This window comes from Symphalangus syndactylus, chromosome 22, assembly GCF_028878055.3.
Source record: "Symphalangus syndactylus isolate Jambi chromosome 22, NHGRI_mSymSyn1-v2.1_pri, whole genome shotgun sequence".
NCBI classification, from domain to species: domain Eukaryota; kingdom Metazoa; phylum Chordata; class Mammalia; order Primates; family Hylobatidae; genus Symphalangus; species Symphalangus syndactylus.
This window is the reverse complement of record NC_072444.2, coordinates 65662925-65688965: the sequence shown is the minus strand read 5'-3', so window position 1 is coordinate 65688965 and position 26041 is coordinate 65662925. Positions and strand designations below refer to the sequence as shown.

Genomic DNA, 26041 nt, shown 5'->3' with positions numbered 1-26041 from the left:
AAAAGTCTTTCAAATTTGACCATATGTTAGGTTCCAAAGAAGTCTTAAAAGTATTTCAAATAATTGGCAGTTTACAAAAAGCATTCTCTACACACACACACACACAAAATAGAAATCTACAGCGGAATGATTTTTAAAAATGTATTTGGAAACTAGGATCATACCTCAAAATAATCAGTGGATTAACTAAGAAATCATACATATATTTAAATATTTAGAACTGAATAAAATGGGTAATATATATCAAAATGTTTATGACTTTAAAAAAAAATAGACTGTATTTTAGACCAATTTTAGGTTCACAGCAAAATTGAGCAGAAAGTACAGAGACTTCCTATATACTCCCACCACCCTCACATGCACAGCTTTCTTTACTGTCAATATACTGCACCAAAGTGGTACATTTGTTATAATCAATGCACCTACAGTGACGCATCTTTCTCATCCAAAGTCTGTGGTTTACATGAGGGTTTACTTTAGATGTTGTATATTCTATGGGTCTTGACAAATATATGATGACATGTATCCATCATTGTAGTATCAAGGAGAATAATTTCACTGCTCTAAAAATCTTTTGTACTCTGCCTGTTTATTCTTCCCTCCCCCTTAGCTCCTGGAAGCTTCTGATCTTTTTACTGTCTCTATGGTTTTGCCTTTTCCAGAGTGTCATGTCATTGAAATCACATCGTATGTAGACGTGCCATATTGACTTCTTTCACCTTGTAATATGCATTTGAGTTTCTTTCATGCCTTTTCACAGCTTGGTAGTTGAATTATTTAAGCTTTGAATAATATTCCATTGTGCCACAATTTTTTAATCTATTTACCCACTGAAGGACATCTTTGTTGTTTCCAAGTTCTGGCAATTATGAATAAAGCTGTTATAAATATCTCCATACAGGCTTTTGAGTGGACGTAAGTTGTCAATTCATTTGCGTAAAGACCAAGGAGTCCATTTACAGGACAGTAGGGTCAGAGTATGTTCAGTATTTGTAAGCAATGGCTGCACTGTCTTTCAGAGTGGCTGTACCATTTTGCATTAATTCACTTGTGATGAATGAAAATTTCTGTTGCTCTGTATCCTTGAACACCTTTAGTGTTGTCACCGTTCCAGATTTTCATCGTTCTGATAGGTGTACAGTTGTACCTCATTATTGTTTTAATTTGCATCTTCCTAATGATGTATTATTTTGAGTATATTTTCAAATGTTCATTTGCCATTAAATTGCTTTTAATAGTTAAATGTCCCAAACAACCTAAATAGGCCAAAATAGGGCACTAGGTGCAAACATGATATTTCCGTATAGTAGAATGCCTTGCAGATTTGGAAGTCATTATAATGCACTGACGTGAACACTTCTCTGTGATTACATGTTGAGTGAAAAGTGAAAGCGTGCAAGAGTGGGCATAGCATGTAATATTGTTTAAGTGAAAAGAAAATAAAAGTTTATTCTTTCTATAATAAAAACATTTCTGTTTTCATTCACAAGAAACTATTGTCATTGTCTCTAAGTATGGGGAAAAAGTGGCTAGGAAGAATGACTGAGAAGGTATCATAACTTTTACTGTGTCCTTTTTTGATTGACTACCTTTCTTTGACTACCTTTCTAAGAGTTGTGATAGTTTGGTGCTGACTCATCTACCTTCCACTCTAGATTCCATTGGAATAAGCAACATACATTTTGAAATCAAGTTCCAGAGTAGTGTTATTAGTTAATCACAAGTGATCTTTAGCAGAAGAATGTAACAGAACTGACTGGCACACACTACTGACTGGCACACGTGGATTTAACTTTAACAGTGGCATCATACTCTGTTCTGATCTGCTGTGTAATGAAAATTCTCTGTGGGCTTCTGTGAATGGCAAAACATTATTCTTGTCTATTTTTGCATTGTTTTGTTTTCTTTCCCCTATTGTTGTATCAGTGAATACAGAATAAAATGATGAATTTAATCATTGTGGAAAACCAATCTGGATTATTAGAACCAAAAATATCCTATAATGGTATAGTGAATTTGTTAGAATTATATGATGGATTATATATGAAATATTTCTAAACACATCCCTTTTTTTCTTTCTGGAACCAGCCCTGTGGAATACTTCTAATTATTTCTGATGAAAATAATATGGCAAGCTGTTCATTGTTTGTGTGCCAGAAAGCTAATAAAATATTTTGCGTTTTTCTTCTTATGAGCCTCCTATATTTTTCCTTGATTCCTCCCAGTGACTTTTTTTTTTTTTTTTTTTTTGAGACGGAGTCTCGCTCTGTCACCCAGGCTGGAGTGCAGTGGCGAGATCTCGGCTCACTGCAAGCTCCGTCTCCTGGGTTCACGCCATTCTCTTGCCTCAGCCTCCCAAGTAGCTGGGAGTACAGGTGCCCGCCACCTCGCCCGGCTAATTTTTTGTATTTTTAATAGAGACAGGGTTTCACCGTGTTCCCCAGGATGGTCTCGATCTCCTGACCTTGTGAGCTGACAGTTTTAAACCTTTTGTTGTAGGCCTACTCTGCTTGTTTCCCTTCAGTCCTGTCTATAAAGAAGAATAAACAATGCTCCTTTTTGTCCAGGAGGGCTCATTTTTAGATTCATTTATTTTATTTATTTATTTATTTTTGAGACAAAGTCTTGCTCTGTTGCCCAGGTAGGAGTGCAGTGGCGCGACCTCAGCTCACTGCAACCTCCAACCCCCAGGTTCAAGCAATATCTGCCTCAGCCTCCTGAGTAGCTGGGATTATAGGCATGCATCACTACACCTGACTAAATTTTTCTTTTTCTTTTTAGTAGAGATGGGGTTTCACCATGTTGGCCAGGCTGCTCTCGAACTCCTTACCTCAAGTGATTCACCCACCTCGGCTTCCCAAAGTGCTGGGATTAGAGGTGTGAGCCAGCGCCCCCAACCCCTTCTTTAGATATTGATCCTGTCACCTCCTAATCCTTGTGGGAGCTTAGTCACTTTTCTTGTTTGGTCTTCTATTTCTTTCTCCACACTAATTTTTCTTTCTCTATGTAACTATATTTAGTCCAATAACCTGAAAAACACTTCTTTGGTTTTATTACCTTTTCCCTGTCTTCCTTCTTCACTTCATTAAATCACCTTATGTAAGTACCTCGATGTCTTATGTCTCACTAATTCCTTCACCCCTTGCAATCTAACATCCAATTGTTTCCCTTGATGGAAATGGCTGTTTCGATGGTCACCAGGAATAATTTCTTAGTTTATGTTCTTCTGTGTTTTGAGTCCTACTCTGCCATTCAGTAACTGCATGAGTACAGATAAGTTACTAAACCTCTCTACATTATCGTTTTCTGATCTGTAGAATAGATATGATAATAATAACTGGTAGAATGTACAAAGAGTGCCTAGAACATAGTAGAAGCTTAACGAATGACACTTTTCACTACTGGTACTGCACCTCGGCTTCTTTCTCTGCAACGCTTAACCCTGCTGCATGTCCTCTCCTTTTAATATTTTCTTATGAATTCTCACATTGGATTGTTCTCTTTAGCCACATGGCATTTAGACTCCTCTTTTTATTTCACTTTCCTTTGCCCATTTTCCTCTACCTATCCCTTATATTTAATCTAAAAATATACTTGTTGAGCACATAATATGTGTCCGGCATTGTAGATATTTTTCTGTTAATTTGTTTTGCTCCTTCTCATCTTTCTGCAAGGTCTTCATAGCAATCTCTTCTGTCCCCAGTTTTAACCATCACCTCTAGGACTCCAAAATTTCTGCCACTGACATTTACTCCCCACTTCCAACCCATTTTTCCCCACTTCCAACCCATTTTTTCCCAATGCAATGCTGAACATTCTAGTTTCTCTTCAAAGTCAGAAATGAGTAAGAATGTATCATTTCCGTTAGAATATTTAATCCCCTGTACACTCAGATTTAAAGCAGAAAGCGCCCTTTGACACTTCTAACTTGAAATCATTTTCCAAGTCCTAGTGCTACTGAAGCTACTTCTGCAATATCTCCAACATCACCTGTTCCATTCTCTACTCACATCTCATAACCTAAGGTTAAGCTTTCATTATCTCTCACTCAGATCTTTGTGTGGCCAGCTGTGTTTTCTCCTGACAGTCATTAGCTTCCATCCGGTCTATCCACAGTTTTGGCTTCCTCTTACCTCTCAAGATGTGACCTAAGCACATACTTTGAAAAAATCTTTCAATCATTCAAGTTTTCTTATAGACAATCTCCATTGCTAATTCAAAAAGTGTCTCAATTTTCTTGACCATAATCGGATTAAGAAACAATTCTTGAATTAGGGACCCCAAACTGCTTCATTATTGCTTTTTGGACAGGTCCCATTCTTTCCTGCTTTTATACCTTTAGATAAGAATTTCATCTTTTGTGTGAATTTGATTAAACAAATAAGGTTGAATATTCAGCATATAAAATTGCATATGTTCAAAATTACCTCCCAAAAATCACCCATTAAACTTAATGTGCGTGGTTCTATGTATATAGCTCAGGATAATTTGTACCTATAACTACATTATAAACAAGGTAATGTTTAGCATAAAATAAAAAGCAAATATAAAAATTAGAATTTTATAATGAATTCACTTCGAGATGGAACAAAGACCAGCATAAGAAAGAACTGATTCTCTTCTACTATCTATGCCCTAACACATTCCTATTGAGTAGCAAGAGTAATCACTATGCTATTAAATTTTTATTTCTTTCACCTGTTCTGTTTACTTGCTTTTGATTTTCTGTGGGGTATATATTCGAATGTTAAGACCATACGCATAAGGCGGCTGTCTATATTAAATGCTTTTTTCCTTATGTAAAATTTTCTACCATCCTTCAAAACACTGTTCAGAAGAATAGTTTGGTAAATCTTGTTTCTTATCCTTCCAATCGTACGTATTTTCCACCTCCTTGAAAATCCATAGCACTCTCTGATGGTTATATGGCTTTCATCTTATTCTATTTTCTATGTTCAATATTAGGACATTTGTCGTTACTGGAGTTACTGCTCCACAAGGTCAGGAATTTGTCTTACACGTCTTTCTACACGCTTCAGTAGAAAATCAAGCATATAATACTCAAAAAATATTTGCCACATTGAATTGAAACCAAACACTGTTAGAGAAATAAACATGTAGGTAACACTAAAGGTTAGTAGTGTAAACATTTTTCAAAAGATTAGTTTATAGACCAGTGTTCAAAAAGGCGTTATAATAATATAGTTTCAAGTAAATCCATTTAGACTTTCTCAAAGATTCACTTCATATTAATATTATTATTCTTAATATAAACTGCCACTCGTATCCCAGAACAGAAATTATCCCATTATAGTATTTGTTGTCTTTTTATTAAACTAACAACGAGTCAGTTTACAAAAAATGATCTGTTTCAGAACATGGTCAAGAGTTTAACACAGAAAAGAGAAACTCTAGAAGAGATTGTATCAATTTATTTTGGGAAACTAGCATGTTTTCTACAGTCATAAAAACTTAAGTTTTTCTATACCTGTTGACTTTGTAGCTGTGTTTAACCAAATTTCTGGGTTTTGGGGATTTTTTTTTTTTAATTTGCTGTTGTTGTTGTTGTTACTTATCCATTCTTATTCTTTTCTCAAAGGACAAAACACAGTTACCAAAATAGAGTCTTTGACATGTAGTTATCAAATTGAAAACATCATTATAAATAAATGAGAAAATATTTTGTAGAGCTCAACTTCATACTAATTATCTAATATGGTTTTCAGCATCTTCTAAAAAAGAATTAGTAAACACAAAATGATTCACTTGGTTACTTGAATTACTCATGCACATTTAAAAAACTTTATTTTAAGTATTTTTGGATATTCTATCTATTGGATAGTTATAATGTCTATAATATGTTTTACTATTATTAATAACTACTTTTTTCTTATATATAAAGAAGGGAGTTTAAGCAAAGAAATCTGTGATATTTTCTCATTCAAGATTTTATGTCCGATGACTTGATTAGGTACTTGATTAGGTGAGGATTTATCTTGATATGAATCAAGTAAAAATCAATATGTTTAAAGTATTTTTACTCAGGCTATTAGCTTTTGGGTTTTACCTAATTCATGTTCATGAGTTAGAAATTCATTAAACTTATCATACCTGGTTCGCCTTCTTTTCTACATTTTGGTAAGAACTAAAACCAAACACAAACAGAGAGAAGCAATTAAGCTTCAAACAGCCCCTGAAAAATCAATAGGAAGATGGGGGCTATTTAAGCTTGTACAATTCATTTAAACTATGTATTCATATTTATTCATATCTCTGGTGACATTATTTTAAAGTTTTACAGTCATCTGAATATTATTTTTGTTTACTTTTTCCAAGCAGTATTTATGTCACGGATGGCAAATAGCCTTACTGCTATTCCAACTCTAAAAGATTGATACTGATTTATAGATATATCTGTTGAAACAATTCTAAGGTCATTTTGGAGTCAGTGGTTGGGAATGCCATCATGGATTGGTGATGTGTCTGGGGAAGAAAAAAACAAAGGCAGTTGCATTTTGATAAACCAAACTAAAAATGGGAATTTGTATATTCTTGAACTCTTGCAAATGACTTCATACAATTTAATGCTTAAGTACAGAATGTCATATTTTAGACTACAGTGATATATTATGCATTGATCTTTTCTTTCTAACTAGATTACAAGCCCCTTGGTGACAGGGATCAGGCTTTATGTTTTCTTATGTTCCTGAAAGCCCTTAGGAAAGGGTAAGGCACAGAGTAACTTCAACATAGAATTTTTTACAAGAAGGCTGTTGAATCTATTAGGCTACATTGCGTATGTGTGTACATAATCATTTGTTTAAATGAGCCAATATATTTTGGAAAAGTTACAGAAGTATATGGTAGAAGAAAAATAAAGCAGCACAACATTATTCAATGAAAAGTCCATCTCCTTCCTACCATGGGTTTCCAGTAACTAAGTCAGAGGAAACCTATTTAAACTATTTCTTGTGTAGCCCTCCAGAAAGAATTCAAATAGTGACAAGTCTATCCATGTACTTATATTGATAAATGTATGGAAATGTAATCATAGATATTGGTAAATAGCTAACTCCCTTTCAACACATCAGAAAGCCTACATACACTGAGTTCTATCCTTTTTTAAATTAATTAATTTTAAAATTAGTTTTCATTCACTTATGTAGATTGACAAATTCTTCTTCACTCAAGCATATACCTTTAATGTATGGATGCATTGCAATTGATGTCACCAGGCTTGCAGTAATTATTTAAATTGTGACTTTCCTTTCCCTAATATATACAAAACATCAGTAGATATCCTAGCATCTTTGTGCATTTGTGCAAATATATTTATGAAAACATTTTCTAAAATTAGAATTACTCTGGTGAAGAGTTGACACGTTTCATTTGCTGGATTTCTTGACATTGCCCTAGAGAGAGGTTATCACAATTTTCAACATTTGTGCTGTTTCTTACATTATTTGTCAAATCTAGTTTTGTATTATCCAACTTTTTGATCTTGATCTAATAGAGTAGGAAGGATGTCAACTAGTTATTTTAGTTTACCTTTTTTAATTGAAAGAGATATTGAATATCTTATGTTTGTGAACCGTTACAATTTCTTTATGAATCTTGCACTTGGATTGATTGTTATCTTATTGATTTAAAATAACCCTTGTATTTTTTAAAAATATGCTTTTTGTCATATAATGAAATATTTTTAAAAATATGATGAAATGACCAGCTGGGCGCGGTGGCTCATGCCTGTAATCCCAGCACTTTGGGAGGCTGATGCGGGTGGATCACGAGGTCAGGAGATCGAGACCACCCTGGCTAACACGGTGAAACCCTGTCTCTACTAAAAATAAAAAAAAATAAAAAAATTAACCGGGTGTGGTGGTGGGCGCCTGTAGTCCCAGCTACTCGGGAGGCTGAGGCAGGAGAATGGTGTGAACCGGGGAAGCGGAGCTTGCAGTGAGCTGAGATCACGCCACTGCACTCCAGCCTGGGTGACAGAGTGAGACTCCGTCTCAAAGAAAAAAAAAAAAAAGATGAAATGTTTTTTTCTGGCTTATTGACTGTCCACTGACTTTGTCTATGGAATTTATTGTTGCAATGTGGAGTAAAATATATTTATAAAATTCAGCTTAATGTTTGTATTTTTATCATCCTTATTTTAAAATGATTACTCTTTGATATATCTAGAATATATTATAGCATAAGAATCCAAGTAGAGATTCAGCTTTATTGTTTATCTTCCAGATTGGCAAATGAGGTGATACTGCATCATTAATTTTGTTCTCTACTATTTCGATTGCCAACTTTTTCATATATAAAAGCCATATACATAAACAGAACTATTTCTAATGTCTCCATGCTCTTTAATTATTAATATATTTATTGATATTTATAAAAAGTATTTTAACTACTATTACCTTAAACTACTTCTAAATAGTTGGTATATATACAGTTTCTACTCATTAAGATTCCTCTGTTTTTTTTTTTTTGGTAAGATTCTGAATGATTTTTCTGGTTTTATTTTTTAATTTAAAATAAGCTTGTAGGGTTGCATTAATATTGTTACTATTTTGAAAGGATTGTTTAAGAGAAAATTAGTATCTTTACTAATCCAAGACCAAATAATATCTATATTCAAGGTTTTTTTCTGATTTTTTGTAGAATTTTGGATTTGTATAAATGTGATATAGTTCTTGTACATTTTAACCCAAAATACATTTTTTATGATAAAATTTTAATTGGCCTTTTCTTCTAGTATATGCTCTCTATAGATATGAAATCTATTTTTCTGTTATTTTTGAAACTAGCTACCTATTTTTTGAATTCTTAGTTTATGTAATTTTAATTGATTTTATAATTATATGATTTTATTAACAACATGTAATGACCCTCTTTTCTAGTGTTATACCTCATTTCTAATATTATACCCGATTTCTATTACCTAATTGTCCTAGGTAGTATTTACAGAACAATATTATTGGTTTTATTTATGATGTTAATGCAAAAGTTTATATTGTTTCTCTATTTATATCAAATCTAGTGAAGTATCTGTCAATTCTTATTTTAAGAGTATTTTTATAATGTTGAATATCAAATGTATTTTAGTTAACTATGAAACTGATTATATTTTATTTGACATAATAGTGTAAAGAATTATTAATATATTTTTATAAATAAAACATTTTTGCACCTATATTTTAATTATTTTAAAATTTACTCACCTATAAGACTTAAGAAGACATTTAAATACATAATGACTTTTGGATATGTACAATGTAATATTTCCCATTTCCCTTGTATTTACCCCACTTATTTTTATAAGATGCTGGTATGTAGTCAGTCAATAACTAGTATTATTTTTAGGTACATTTAAAAAATTTATATTACACCTGAACACTGCATAGTCTAGAAAAGATAATAAGAAGTCAGTGAAAGACAATTCCGAAAGGAGGAATAATTTGCAGTGAAACGTTTACATAGACGACAATGCCAGGCACGGTGGCTCATGCCTGTAATCCCAGTACTCTGGGAGGTTGAGGAAGTGGATCACCTGAGGTCAGGAGTTTGAGACCAGCCTGACCAACATGGTGAAACCCCGTCTCTACTAAAAATATAAAATTAGCCGGGCATGGTGGCACATGCCTGTAATCCCAGTTACTTAGGAGGCTGAGGCAGGAGAATTGCTTGAACCTGGGAGGCGGAGGTTGCAGTGAATGGAGATTGCACCATTGCACTCCAGCCTGGGCAACAAGAGCGCAACTCCATCACAAAACAAAACAAAACAAAACAAAAAAAACAATAACAATGAACATTGATCTCTTTGTATTTCACACTGTTACTGTTGAATCATGCTGGCTAAACAATAATTATTTTTTTCTTCTAGAAACAAAAAATTCTATAAATTCTGTCTATACATATGTTAGTCGCCAAAATGTTTGCTATCATTTGATATTCTCTTATGAAAGCGCATGTACATATGTCTGGAGTGGGGAGTTGGGGTGTTGATGTTACAAATGTAAATAGAAAGACAACCTCGCTTGCTAAAATAAGGCATTTACCTGAATTTGGGTTTCTGACAGGCACCAATAGCATTCACCTAAATTTAGGGATCTAAAAGGCACTGATATACAAATGTATCTTTAAAGTTTGCTTTTAACAGTTTTGCGATTAAACTTTCAATTAGTCACAGAAACCTTCTATATATATATAAAATACAGCAGAGCAATGACTTGAAACTAAAGAAAATATCAAAGCTCAAACAATAAGAGCCCTTTAAGACCAGGGCAAGAAATAATTCAAAAGCTGTCATGAAAATAAACTGTCAAATAATAAGCAATAGATTTTTTCTTTTGCTAAAGACAAGTAATTCTGCCTGTGACTGAAGACAATAATGGCCACTCTTTATCACAATGACCTGATCACAAAAATCAAACTGACACTATTTCTGTTTTCTTAAGGGAGATGCATCAACAAAGCATGGGTGTGTGATGGAGATATTGATTGTGAAGATCAGTCAGATGAAGATGACTGTGACAGCTTCTTGTGTGGACCACCCAAGTATCCTTGTGCTAATGACACCTCAGTCTGCCTGCAGCCAGAGAAACTCTGCAATGGGAAAAAGGATTGTCCTGATGGCTCTGATGAAGGCGATCTCTGTGGTATTGCATGTTTAATTGTACTGACTTCTCCATGAAAACTACAAGCTCTTAGTTCACTTGCTGTTACTTAATATAGTAGCATTCATTCCTTTCATTCATTCCCTTTAAATGTAGCTTTTAGCATTGAACCTTGTCTACATTTTTCAGACACTCTAAGGCTACAGTAAAAGTCTTCAATGTGATCAGAAATTTCTGAAAATAAGACAGGAAAAGCTAGCCTATATCGAAGTCACTTAATTGTAGAGCTGTGTTCATCATTTAGATCTCTGGATGGCCAATGACATTCCCCCAGTTGAACTGATTATTTATTGAGTCCCTCAGAACAAGGAAAACTTGTTATTCCTCATCTGTGGGATAGAGCTCACCACCACCCTATATATTTTGATAAGCCTTTGAATCATTACAATAGAAACTGATTTTTAGGAAGGGAAAGAGACTGGATAATAAAGCCAATTAAATATTACCCAATTTAACATAATTTTCCTTCAAGTTTTTAGTCCTCATACAACAGCTTTCTTTAGTATGCCTTATCTAGTTAAAATGATGATTTCAATGAGCTTTGAAATCACGTTGACTAGCAATCTTTCTTACCAACCAGCACATACAAAAGAAAATTACATTTCCTTCTCTTTCGGGAGATCAGAGATTTAGTAAAGAGATTTTTTTAAAGTGTTTTCTAGATAATACTGAAGGTGACATCAATAGATAATGAAGAACAGTTTACAGAATGATAAGAACAATAATGAGATGACTGGAGGCTGTGAGAAAATGACTTTAGGAAATAATGAAGCTGACTGATTGAAAGTAGGAAAGACAACTACGTTGAAGCCTGAAGTTATATTTTGACCTCAAATGAGAATTAATAGCATACTGAATGATATAAAAAAGGAAGCTTTTTTTTTTTTACCCTATGTGGTAAAATGTCTTTTTTTAAGTCATGATTTTATAAAATAACCTTGAAACAGTGAATGCAACAGTCTTCATTCGATGAGGCTAAAATTACTCACAAAAAATTAAGAACAAACAAAAAACTTAAATTGAGCAATAAAAAAATTATAAATAAAAGTTGACAAACTTCATTCTTCTGTATTCATTTTTTTCTTGCCCAGCTCATTCTTTGTAGTGGAGTGGGTTGGTGAGAGGTTTGCTCATGAAGGTTGTAAATACAATTCTAAAAGAAATTATTAATACTCTTTAAAAAGAATGTAATTATGGAAAAACTAGACTTCAACAAGCTTAAATTCTTCAATTAAGTCTTTAGGTGACTTAATTTCTTAAAATCTTGGTTTTCTTATAATTAAAATAGATGCAATGGTATCTATCAGGTAATCATGGTAATAATGCCTGATGCCCTACAGTTATTGAAAAATATTAGTACTTTTCTACCTTTTCCCCATCCTTCAAGTTAAATGAAATAAATAAAAGGCAAAAGATAGAAAGTACACCCATTGAGAAAAATGAAGAAAATGATAAAAAAAAAAAACCTTATTTTCCTATTCTTCACTTTCCAAATTAGAAAAGTGAAAGAGTAATGAGAGAATTTCCTCTTAATTCATTTCTTTGTCTACTTCAGAATTGAAAACCACTGCTTATCTAGCCATATGGTCATTACTTAAAGAGCTTTGCCCAAACATTTCAAAAGATTATAGAGACTGAAATAGATTAATAAGGAAGAATCTGGTGTGGAAGTACCAGAGAAAATAAAAAGACAATTTTGTCATGATTGCAGCATTGTGGCATATTGAATTACGCACCCCACTCTTTCAGAGGTGAAGTCATGAAGAGTTAGAACAATGAAAACAGAAAGCAAATACTGGCCAAAGGATTAGATTGCGTTTTCTGTGGTTATAGCAATGTATATAAGGAAAAGGAGAACCCAAGAATGTGACTCTTCTAATTCTAGTGAAGAGATTTTTTTTTAGGGAAATTTTTAAATAATTTCAAAAGAAATAGATTTGCACTTAAGAAACAAACGAAAATAGATTTTAATTACTCTAAAATGGAGTTACATTGATCCTTGTTATAATAATATGTCAAAGATAAAGCCAGATGCTAAGTAGTAAAACAGTAAGTAAAGATTTTACTCATTAGTAATTCTCGTGATAGACAGTCCACTGTGAACTGAACTCAACTTCATGAAACTAAAGACTGGAAACTTCTTGAAGGTTGGGGTGTGCTAAGGAAAAGGCACTAATGGGGTTAAAGGGGCTGCTCCACAAGATTACACCACCTGGGTTTGATAATTGGTGCTTAACTGGAGGGGAAAACAGGCTTCTCTTATCTTTGTGACAAGAAGCAGTGACAGCAAGTAAGAGTAAGACACCCATTGGGCTGGGAGGGAGAAAGAGTCAGAGTTCCCTTCTCAGGTGTTTGCACTTCAAAGAGAAAGCTCTCAGCTCCTTAGAAGGCATTTCTGGGTAGTAGAAGATTTACACCTCAAAAAGGCAAAGAAAGGATTTGTAATTGCAAGCTTTCTAAAGCAACTACTCTAAGAGGAGGTTCAGGGCCTATCTGCCTATTATCATGAGCATTCTCAGGCAGATAATTTAATGTGGGGGCCGGGGTCATTCAAGGGACATACACTTAAGCTGTTGGACAATGTGCTAGGGATTGTTCAAGTCTGTTAGTATGTATTTGTGGCCCAGGGGCATGGCGAGGGGGGCGGTGGAGGTGAGGGCAGCAGGATGAAATCATGTGTGTTGAGAGTCTGCAGTTTTTAGTGGCCAAGGCTGAGGTCTAGTCAAGGAGAGGACTTAGAGGATCCTGGCTAGTGTTTGGTCAAGGATAGAGTCTTTGTCAGGTAATAAAAAGTTTTAAAAGAAGTTGCAGGATTAATGACAGGTTTAGGGCTAAGTAAGAATCAACAGGTTCTAATTATGCAAATATTGGCATTAAATTTATATATTCAATTTCAGATTTCCATGTGAATTTCATTTAACCTAAAATCTGTGACTTCACTCCACAGATAGTATTAGAAAGAGACACTTCGGTACTGAGAAAACAGTGACACTTGAAATAAGCTAAAAGCATTGTAACAATTTTTTTTTTTTCTTTACCTCCTGGGCACAATGACATTTCTTTACAGTAATTTTCTGGAAAAAGAATGTCAGTTGAACTAAAATGGGGCAAATACTTTGAAATGACTGCTGTTTTAAAATGCTTATGATTATGGGTGAACAAACATATTTGGAGGAACCAAGAGCTGAATGTATTTTTTTTTCTTCAAAATAATACCAAACTTGAATTGAATTGTTAGAGAAAACAGTTAATACAATCATTTTCCTTTTCTTATTACTGTAGCTTCTTTGATGGTGACAAATTATATGAAGAAGAGTTGACCCGTATAGAGCTTTTAAAAATGTAGAAATGTTTTTAAAAGCCTTACATTTCAGGCCAATTTTTTTTTTTTTTTTTTTTTTTGAGACGGAGTCTCGCTCTGTCACCCAGGTTGGAGTGCAGTGGCGCAATCTCGGCTCACTGCAAGCTCTGCCTCCCGGGTTCACGCCATTCTCCTGCCTCAGCCTCTCCGAGTAGCTGGGACTACAGGCGCCCGCCACCACGCCCGGCTAATTTTTTTTTGTATTTTTAGTAGAGACGGGGTTTCACCGTGGTCTCGATCTCCTGACCTCGTGATCCGCCCGCCTCGGCCTCCCAAAGTGCTGGGATTACAAGCGTGAGCCACCGCGCCCGGCTTCAGGCCAATTTTTATACTGGATACATTTTCATGGACAACCAGAAATATTTGCATTATAGAAATAAATATTACTTCAATTTACCGATTATTAGGCAATAGTCTTTTTAGAAAACATCTCAAAACATACACAATTAAATAGGGTTTGAAATCCACTTGAAAATATTTTTAAAGCCAAGAAAGACAAAGCTTCTTTCAGCCTTATTTCTATGTACCTAAAGGTACACAGTGGTAGATAATGATGTGGTTTCAGAGACAATTATCTGCCATTTTCTTCAAGGTTGTAAGCATGTCATATTGAAATTTTCTCAAGTAGACAATTCTGACTAAATTTTAGGACAATGTGTGCTTTTATACAATTTTTCTACTTTAAAAAATTCATCAAATATTTTTAACTCATTACTCAATATTAGGTATACACTGGTAAACAGGAGAGATGTATTGTGTACCCTCATGGAGCTTACAATTTGGTGATGAAGTAGAATAATAAATAAATATATTTAAAGGACAACGATATATTTAAATCCTATTTAAAAAGCTAATCTTTTTTACAAGCTAATCATATTATCTATGTAATCAATAGTATTATCTATGTAATCAATAGTATTATCTATGTAATCAATACTATTGCTCATTATTTCAGCCAAAATACCAGGGCAACTTTTTTTTTTTTTTTTAGTGTTTTGCTTATGACGTTTCCATAGCATCATTGAATGAATCATAATAACCAATATGTGAGGCACAATGGACAATTCACCTAACTTAAAAATAAATGCCTACAGCCGGTAAAGGACAAAGTAATCCATTCTGCATTGTAACTCCAAGATAGACTGTACAAGTGTTGTGAAAGATACATAGACACATATATTCATATATGTGTATATGGATATACTTGTTAATTTATTAACATCAAGCTATGTCTAATATTAAGATCATCATGGTATGTACATCTTTTTTGGAAGACCTCTACAAATTATTTTGCACCGCTGCTAAAAGGCTCAGCATAATCTTTCCAGTCGTAATAGAAACATTGGGCTCACTTTACATCTGTGGGGTAAAGCAAACTATACTCCCAAGTTTTATAGAAATGAAAATTTTCCATTTACAATTTCTATCATATAGAATTAAATTTGACCTTTAGATAAATCCTATACCATTTCTATACCAACCCCTGAAGAAAAAATAAGCCAAAGAGGGCTTTCTTATATTCATTTGTAGTATCCTGGCTAATTGTAGGCTTAGGGAATTGAGTTCAATGATTAGTATTTAACTGAGGAAAGCAATTGATAAGACCTATAATCTGTTCCCCCCTTTTTATAGATGAGTGTTCGCTGAACAATGGAGGCTGTAGCAACCACTGTTCTGTTGTTCCTGAAAGAGGAATTGTCTGTTCCTGCCCTGAAGGACTTCAACTCAACAAAGACAATAAAACATGTGAAATTGTGGATTATTGTAGCAATCATCTAAAGTGCAGCCAAGTATGTGAGCAGCACAAGCACACAGTCAAGTGCTCATGTTATGAAGGTTGGAAGCTGGATGTAGATGGTGAAAGTTGTACAAGTGTTGGTAAGTGACAATTTTTTGTGTGTTGCTATATCTAAGAACAGATCTTGAAAGAAACAAATCTCAAAACTGCTTCAGAAAATTAATAAAAGGATTCAACTCATTTTAGATAAAGCATTTAACTATAATGTGTTATTTTAGACCTACTATAAAATTTCTAGAGAGAAAATATAATAATCCTTACTTTTGCTATCCATTGAATTGTTACCATCAGATTATTTTTTTCCGGAAACATTGATTTTATTATCCTATCCCGGATGGGCTTGTTTTTGCATGGGCAAAAGCATTTGCTTTGTTTCTCTGTGTATCTGTGCATGCTTTTTTAGGAGGTCCTGCCCCACATTCCCGATTGTTATTTCTACTGCTCTTGGAAACAAGTTCTTGCTCTGGCTGTGTTCAACTTCTAACCACTTATTTAAAACATTCTGCGGATTCTCTAGGTGGTTTTTCACAGTGGGAATGGCAAACAAGGGCTCTAGATTATGATATTCCAACTCTAATTGTGTAACTTACATTCATTCTTTATGTGACCCTAGGCAGGTTCCATAACATTTTTGAGCCTCAGTTTTCTCATTTTTCAAGTAACATTGCCCATTTTAACCATTTCTTGCTTATACCATGTTGTAAGAGTAGCGTGAAAGACTTGTTACTGTGCTGCACACCCATTAGGTGTTTAAAGAAGTATCGCTTCCCATCTACTTTTCTAGATTCTTAGTCTGAGTCCACAGGAAACTTAGAAGTCTATGGATAGAACTGAAGAGATTCAGGAACTTTGTTTGGGAAAATATTATAGCATTATTTTAACTTCTAACTGAAAGTTAGCATTTCTTTCCATTGTGAATGTATGCCACAGACCACCAAAGTCATTAGCAGCAACTATGAATTTGCTGATAGACGTAATAGACATATTCATATCACATTATAGTTGCTGCACATATCTCAAAATATCACATGTTCAGGCTTTGAAACCCACTACTAATTCAATAATGGGATCCATTAGACCTACTGCTGGATCTTATTAGTGAATACACTAATAAAATCCTCTCTGGGGGGGAATATCTCTTCAACTTTTTCCAAGACAAAAAGGAATTAGAATAGGAATTAAAATATTCTATCAAAGTTTGAATTTCATGACATCAAAATAAATATATAATAAATACATTTATGATCAGATTCAAAAATTATTTAATTTCAATAACTTCACTTCAATATGTTTTCTCATCGATACTTTTTAAAACACTTTTACTGTTTTTGCACTTTTAAAAATTTTCTAATCTAGCACAACAGGGTGACTATAGTCAAAAATAATGTAATTGTACATTTTAAAATAACTAAGAGTATAATCGGATTGTTTGTAACACAAGGATACATGCTTGAAGTGATGGATACCCCATTTACCCTGACGTGATTATTATGCATCGCATGCCTGTATCAAAATATTTCATGTAACCTGTCGTAGGTAGCAACTAACTGGGGCCATTGGCACAGGGGGTAAAAGAATTTACCAAGACAGTTGTAGGTAATGAAAGGCAGATTTGTTAGAGCAAGTATGAAAATACAGTGCAGGGTTGCAACAGGCAGCACAGCAGAGACAGGGCTGTCTGCAAAGAGGCAGGGGCTGGAAGGACATTTTATATGGTGGTGCTGGAGGGAGCTACTTTCGGATTGAGGTCATTGTGGCCACAGGACAAGGAGGTCTTTGTTTATGATGAGATTAGCCACCTGTCCGATCGATTGTTCATTGTTCTTCCCCACTTGGAGCCCTGCCCCACCTGGAGCCCCTTCCACATTGTTGCTTACTTATCTATCAGGCCTCCACATAACCTATAAATATACTACTACTATAACCCCTACGATGTACTCACAAAAATAAAAATTAAAAATTATTTTTAAAAAAAGCACAACTTTCTGAGGAGTCCACATGCTTCATCAGACTGCTAAGAACCCATACATTATGAACCTCTATTCATTTTGTTTCTTTCGCTTAGACTATACTTTCCTCACTTCATCTCCAGAAATCCTGGATATTCTTTGAGACGTGCTGGCTCAAGTCTTTTTTCAAATTTCTTCTTCCAAATATCCTTGCTTTCCATTTATTTTTTCTTTCTATGTCTGGATCATATTGTTCTTGAATATATGTGATCACATTTTTAACTGGCTATTTTATATTCTTAGATATCTTCTTATTTCTTTTTTTTTTTTTTTTTTTTGAGACGGAGTCTCGCTCTGTCGCCCAGGCTGGAGTGCAGTGGCGCAATCTCGGCTCACTGCAAGCTCCGCCTCCCGGGTTCACGCCATTCTCCTGCCTCAGCCTCTCCGAGTAGCTGGGACTACAGGCGCCCGCCACCACGCCCAGCTAATTTTTTGTATTTTTAGTAGAGACGGGGTTTCACCGTGGTCTCGATCTCCTGACCTCGTGATCCACCCGCCTCAGCCTCCCAAAGTGCTGGGATTACAAGCGTGAGCCACCGCGCCCGGCCGATATCTTATTTCTTTACAATAAAATAATACAAACTTTGAAGTTAGAATTCAGGTTACAGACTTTTCTCTTGTGTTTTACGTAATATCCAGTCCACTTCTGGGAAAATAATATGCAGTTAATAAATACTATATTGTTTCAGATATTATTGTATTATTTTAATCTTTTACTTTAAATTTTGTTTTGTTTTGTGATTATTTTTGTAGTAGTTTTCTTCTGACCATTAAAATTTGAGTCCCAGAGCATAAGTTTAGCAGACATTTATTCTATATTTCTTCTTCAATATTCTTACACAAAGTAATTGGCTTGAGAGGCTGAAAAACAGCAGTTTGTTGTAATGGTAACAGTCACTTCATTCACCTACGTGTTTCAGATGAAAAAACAATAGATCAAATATTGACCTCAGACACATTTGTGATCATATTTCACATGAGAATTGGCTCCAGATGTTTGTTTTGGATACAGATAACAAAATGATTGAGTGTCTTAGAGTGGTTATATACCATATGAAATAAATAACAACTTGTGTTTAATGTTAGAATAATTCAACATTTAAATACAGGTGAGCAGGGACAGAAACAACTCTCCTAATGGAATTGACTCATCTGCTCTCAACTCACAATGGAACTATAGGGGCAGAAAGGAGGTGTTCCCTTTCCTCCCCATAATAAGGGTCATAAATGACTCTCCTATAACAAAGACCAGTTAACAAGAGAAAATCATAGCAAATTTATTTGATCATAGTTTTTTGTTTTATTGTTTTTTGTTTTAAAATATTATAGCAATAGTTTATTGATAGGTAATTTGATTAGTAGAGTTATAAATACAACAAGGAGGAAAGATTACCAGAAAGAAGACATTATTTCTAACAAATCTTCAAGAAAATATTGATTATGAAAATGACTTTTATCGTATAAGTGTTGCATATACAGTTTTAGCTCTTCAGAGCCCTCTATCAATAAGTTGCCTGAAATAGTAAAGAATTTGCTACAGCAGCCTTGGGGAACATTTTTTAGTGTTGTATTGGTGCTTCTCTGACAAAGCGTACTTTTAATCAGGACAAATAGTCCCATATTTATGTAAGTCCTAAATTCCAAGTATAAACACTGCAATTGAACTGACGGACTGGAATAAAATAATAAATCCTTAGATTAACCATACCAGCCTCTCACAAATTATTTGAATTTCATAAAAATATGAAGTGTTAACATAGAAATGAAATGGCAACTGACTTTTCATTGAAAACTCACACATTGAAACTAAATGAAATCTCAAGCTGTGGTGTGGAGTTATTCTATTACCAGGCAGCACTCCCTCACCATAATAATAGCAGCTACCTACTTGTTTCTTAATGCCAAACTAATGATGATTTTTGAAGACCAACCTTGCTCACTGTCATAATACCCGTGACTCAAATAGAGAACTTTTCCTGTCTCCTGATTTCCTTTCTTTAGGCTTAGTTGAGAAGATCCCTGAAAAGGAAAAAAAAAAAAAAAAGATCACTGAGTAAAACATAATCTCCTGGAGTATCATCTTCTTATTGCAGATACCCTTGACAACAACAGGAGCCTTTGAATCAGCAGCACTCCAACAAGTCCGAAGTCAATATCCTGTAAGGTTCCCATAGACCTGGAGAACTTCATGCAAACTTCTTGGTGGCCATGAACTTCTCCATGTACTTACTGAAGTTTATTTTAAAAAGATTGCCTTCCATATCAAGTGGGCAGATTTGGCAATCACTGCATATGCTCTGTGAAAGCATGCTGAGCTCAGGACAGTTCTCTTCCAGGTGAAGAATTTTAAGGCAAGGACAGCCAGATATCTTTATTGAGACCTGAGATATCTTCTTCCAGTTGAGGATGAGTTTGATGACCTGCAGCTCTCCTACTATGTCAGATATACTTCAAATCTGGTTCTTGGAAAGATCCACTACATCCGGTGGCCTAGGCTACAAAGTTGGGTGATAGCGCTCCTAGTTGGTTCCCAGAGAGGCTCAGGGTCTTGAGGGTAGAGAGTTGCCCAAAGGTAGATGGCAGCTCTCTCAGGTGATTGCCGTTTAGGCGTAGCATCTGTAGAATTTTTTTAGGATTGCGTAATCTCATTAGGCAGACCAGTTTATGTTGTTCAGGGAGAGGTTCTTCAGCAGAGTGAACTTCTGTATCAGCAAAAGTGGTAGGTTCTCCATCTTGTTGTTGGACAAATCGATGGTCCTGGGATTGCTCATTAGTGTACACAATTCTAAGGAGAACTTGGTCAGCCCACGGTCCTTAAACTGGGAGGTACCAGTTTAGTGTGCCCATTCCACTTGAGTACCGCGGGCACCGTTTCCTATTTTAGTGCTTCAGCCTACATCCCTCCTATGGCTCAGCTGCCAGAGGGTTCAGCAGGGGAAGCCCCAGGACCCACACTAACCAGGTTGTGTTCCCCGGACTTAGTCCTGAATAGGAACCTGATGATAGTTTTATGTGACATAGAAACCTTCCGAATGAAGACCCAAAGACCCAGGAAAAACTATCCATTTTTTATGCTTAGGCTCAATGAAGTATGGACAGACGTGTAGAAATATGATTAGATAGAAAGTGTCTGACCTAATGCTTATAGATGGTTGGGGGGAACCAGCACAGCCTGTCTGCTCTGATTCTTCTGAACTTCTCTGGGCAGCATTGCTTCCCCCAGGATATGGGGCAGACCCCCTGTGGAATGAGCATCTTCAATTTCTTTATGGCCAGCTCCTAAACAGAAAGGTTGGTGTCTTCATCAGGGTTCTCTAAAAGGACAGAACTAATAGGATAGATGAATACATGAAGGGGAGTTTATTAGGAGAACAGACTGACACAATCATAAGGTGCAGTCCCACAATAGGCTGTCTGCAAGCTGAGGACCCAGGAAACCAGTCTGAGTCCCAAAACCTCAAAAGTAGGGAAGCCGATAGTGCAGCCTTCACTCTGTGACTGAAGGTGAGAGGGCCCTTGGCAAATCACTGGTGTAGGTACAAGAGTTCAAAAGCTGAAGAACTAGAAGTCTGATGTTTGAGGGCAGGAAGCATCCAGCATGCGAGAAAGATAGAGGCCAGAAGACTTAGCAAATCTAGTCTTTCCGCATTCCTCTGTCTGCTTTTATCCTAGCTGTGCTGGCAACTGATTAGATGGTGCCCATCCAGATTAAAGGTGGGTCTGCCCGTCCCAGTCCACTGGACTCAAATGTTAATCTCCTTTGGCAGCAGCCTCACAGACACACCCAGGAACAATACTTTGCATCCTTCAATCCAATTAAGTTGACCCTCAATATTAACCATCATAGTCGGGGAAGGTTAGAATAATATTTTTAGGCTTTATGGCTGGCTTTGGGGAAAGGGGCTGCTAGTTTCTATGACTTGCTCTGGGAAAGAGAGATTATAGTTACTGTGGCTTGCCTAAGGAGAGAATGAGGCATGAAAAACAGGAAGGCAGGAGAGGGTGAGGGAGAGACTTTGCTTCCGAGGTAGTTTCTTAGGCCTTCACTTTGTGGTGCTGTTTTCTGAGCCCCAACAAAACTCTAGCGGTACCACGTGATTTCTCACTGTTAAGATTGCTGTCTTTTCCATCTGGTTTTGTTCATAATTTTATAGAAAAGCAAAAGTATATTTCATCTTTTAAATTTACAATGAAACATTTTTAAGTGAATAATTTAATCTTCTGGTAATTAGTCTCTTCCTGAAATGTACAGTGCACTTTGTGCATCTAAAGAAAAAAGGCTTTATTCTATATTTTGTACACCCCTTTTAGAAAAGCAGCAAATTCACAGTTCAATAAAAATGAATTGACTAGTTACTACTTTAAAAATATAAATTTCTTCTTTCTTGCTCATTTTTTCTTTTCCGTCATCTTCTGTTGTTTCTCCCTATAAAAATGTTTTCTTTCTATTGAAGGCGATACCTGTCCTTATCCCTCTTGACATTACAAAGAAAAAAAAATGATGATAGCAGGCTTTTGGCTGGGCATGGTGGCTCACACCTGTAATCTCAATGCTTTGGAGGGCTGAGACAGGAGGATCGATTGAGCTGAGGAGTTCAAAACAGCCTGGTCAACATAAGAATACCCCCTACCTACCAATAATTTAAAAATTAGCCAGTCATGGTGGTGCACACCTGTGGTCCCAGCTACCAAGGTGACTGAGGCAGGAGCATTGGCTGAGCCCAGTAGACTGAGACTGCAGTGAGCCATGACTGTGCCACTGCACTTCAGCCTGAGCAAGAGTAAAACCCTGTCTCAAAAGAAAAAAAAATAGTTTTTCAAATTACAGCCATGATTGTTCCATTCCTTTTTTCCCCTTGAGTTTTCATCTGTAGTTCTCTCATCTTTTTTTTATTTCTCTGCACTCTCCCCTTCTCTGATTCTTTACAATCCGGCTTTTGCTGAATTGCATAACTGATTCTGTTTTCTTGAAGTTCACTCCTAATATCTTATTATATAAAATGATATTTCATAAATGCTACTTTTATAATTTTTATTTAATATATCTCAAATCTCAGTTTTCTCATATATCTCAATACTCAATTACATTTTCCCTCTTTAGTTCATTTATTAATAATTTAATTCATTTATTAATAATTATAATTCAATTATTAATCACCCTTCTCTGAAGTATTGATTTCTTTTAGGACCACCTAAAATATGATACTGATTGTGATATGGACAGGAGGCAGGGAAATACTGGGTAGAACAGGTAGGTTCCCCGTGAGGTTCCCACCCTCAAGCCTGGACCCATAGCCCAAAGTGAGAACTTTACATCCCTGTTTTCCTGCTCAAATGTTGCCTTTTCCAAAACCACCTTGGCCCACCCTGCCCCCTGCCTCCATCCTGTGCTCATAAAAACCCCAGGCTCCACTGGCAGCAGAGCAGCAGAGAAGGAGAGACGAGAAAAAAGCAACTTGGCGTTGTTAAGAAGCACCTTGACTTCAGAGGGATGGCTTAATGGTGGGACCTTGGAGAAGAGTTTGGCCTGGGACAGCTGAACTCCAGGGGAAGACCACCTTCCTGGTCCATCCCCTTTTCAGCTCTCCATCCCAGTGAGAACCATTTTCATCAGCAATAAAATCCCCTGCATTTACCATCTTCAGTTCGTTGTGTGACCTGATTCTTCCTGACACCCGGTAAGAGCTCGGGTTACAGGGGGTTGTCACTCTGAGCTGTTAAACACTTAAGCCACCCCAGGACAGCAAAGTAAAACCGCACTGTAACATGCCTTCTGAGGCTCTAGGGGCCACACAGAGTTCCGCTCCTGCCGGTGACCTGAAGCATTCCTTCTGGCCCCTGCGAGCACTCACCTGCGTGCTCCCCTTCCCCGCGAGGGGTTGAGAGGTGCAGGCTGAGTCAACGAGCCACCCCCTTCGCAAGTCCTGTGAAGGGGTCAGGGAAAAATTTCTGTCTCAATTGCATTTTCTTCTGGCTCCATTGCTGTTTGTTCGGCAGCCCACTGGCAAATTTGCAGCATATTTCTAGTAACATTGCAAATAACATTACAGTATTTTTTTTTTTTTTATCTCAGCCCGAATCAGGTTGTATTTTCACATTAATTTTTTTGTTCTTATTCTCTAATTTTTTTTTTTCATTTTTAGGCTTTTAAAATTATATTTGGTTTTTAATTAAAATCATTTCTAGGAAAGGGATTGTGAATATAAGGACAAAAATGCAAAAATATAATGGTTGTGTTTTGGTATACTATGTCCACTACCCAAAGCTTAATTTTCACATGCCTCTATGTGTATTTCCTTGGACAACCCCTTTCCACTCTGAACCTTCCCTTATCACTCCAGATCTGATTACTGTGGCATTTACATCTCCAGCTGTATCAATTTTTTTTTTGAGGCGGAGTCTCATTCTGTCACCGAGGCTGGAGTGCAGTGGCACCATCTTGTCTCACTACAACCTCTGCCTCCCAGGTTCAAGTGATTCTCGTGCTTCAGCCTCCTGAGTAGCTTACAGGCATGTGCCACTGTGCCCAGCTAATTTTTGTATTTTTGTAGAGATGAGATTTCACCATGTTGGCCAGGCTGGTCTCAAACTCCTGACCTCAGGTGATCCTCCTGTCTCGGCTTCCCAAAGTGCTGGGATTACAGGTGTAAGCCTCCGCGCCCAGCCTGTCATTTTTCTTACTAGCTAATTCTACTTCCCCAGCTATCATCAGGTCACCTCAAGATTAGTTGGCTAAATGTACCCTTTCTCTTCTCCCTCAATTATCTGTAATTCTGTCACTAGCTGCAGTATTTTTTTGGTCTTCAGGGCTCACAACCTCAACTTATCTTTGATTTTTCCAATTCCTTGCTGCCTTCTCTCTCCATGTCTTAATTTTTTTTTCTTCACAGTGTTTCTTGGATTCAGATCTCTTTCTACAATTAAGTAGCATCTGCACCACAGCATAGTCCAGGAGATACATATGTTCTAATGATGATGGCAATCTTCTCTCCAGCAAATTTGTTTTTATCTCCTTGTTTCTCCAGTTTTTGAGGAGGCAGATACTGAAACTGGAAAAAAACATAGTATTTTTACTGAGAGAGAGAGGAAAATCCAGATCCAGGAAGATGAAAATTAATAGAAAGGGGCCAAGATAAAAAATAAAGTGATAAGCAGATTTGCTGCCTTGGGGAGTAGTGAGTGATAAAGGTGAAGCCATCAGGGGAATGAAGCTGTGGGGGACTTAAAATCCAGTCATCCATTCTTTTATTTCTCTTTAAAAAATGACAGATTTATATATCAGTTTCCATCCAGATTTTAAAAGTATCTCTCTGTTATCTATGAAATTAACCTCAAACCTTTGTGTCTGCTCTTCAGAGCCTTCTTCATTTTTGCTCATTTTCCATCTCCAACCTGGTGTTTCCTCATCATCCACTGTGGGTTTCGACTTTAGGCATATTATTGCTATTTTCATCATGAGTAATAATAGTATATGCACGACTAAGAATGTGTAAAGCACTTTCACATATGTCGCCTCATTTAATCATCTTCACATATTCCGTTCACTATCATCTATGACTTAATAAATATCTTTCACATTCTCCCTGGAAATTTGAATCCTTCACACTCTTCAAAACTCTCTTATCTACAAAGAATTTCTTCAAGTTAATTATTATAATGTTATGAATAGCTACCATTTACCCAACACCTAAAATACGATCATTTATTTATTACTCCCAAGAAACCAGATAAATAGTCTTAAAACTCGGATTTTATACCTATGGAAATGAAGACCCAGAAAGGTTACTTCATTTGCTCAGGGTAACAGGCTGTGGCTAAGAGATGTTAGGGCAAAGGTTTTGAACTTTATTCTTCCTGACCTCAAAGCAGGAGCATTTACATAATACTGCAAAGACCCAGGCAGTTTATCTGTGCTGTGAACCCACACACTCCTATGATGCCTTTGAATAGCCAACATTTTCGTGACCTTACTTTTGTTACTTGCATCCACTTTCATAAAAGTTGAGATTGAATCAAAATATTTTATATCCCTTATGAAACATATGAAAATTTTGCAGCAAATGATTATTGAATGTAAGAGCTTTCTCTGTTTTAAGTAGTTGGACCCTTTCTCTTTTCTTCAGTTACTCTCATATTTATGATCTCTCTCTTCCTCTCTTTCTCTTTATCTTTTGAAGATCAGGCAGGAAGGGTTGAG

The 26041-nt window shown here is 36.0% G+C and overlaps 1 protein-coding gene and 1 pseudogene across 2 annotated transcripts in view; one reads left to right on the top strand and one right to left on the bottom strand.

The window, feature by feature from the left end:
* LRP1B (LDL receptor related protein 1B) overlaps positions 1–26041 on the top strand; it is a 1943477-nt gene that overhangs the window by 1236024 nt on the left and 681412 nt on the right. For both annotated transcript variants that reach the window (XM_055261032.2, XM_063631317.1), the window contains exons 22-23: positions 10458–10658; positions 15670–15915. In XM_055261032.2, the coding sequence (XP_055117007.1) occupies positions 10458–10658; positions 15670–15915 (447 nt within the window). The remainder of the gene's footprint in view (positions 1–10457; positions 10659–15669; positions 15916–26041) is intronic.
* LOC129472694 (leucine-rich repeat-containing protein 57-like) lies at positions 20031–20863 on the bottom strand (annotated as a pseudogene).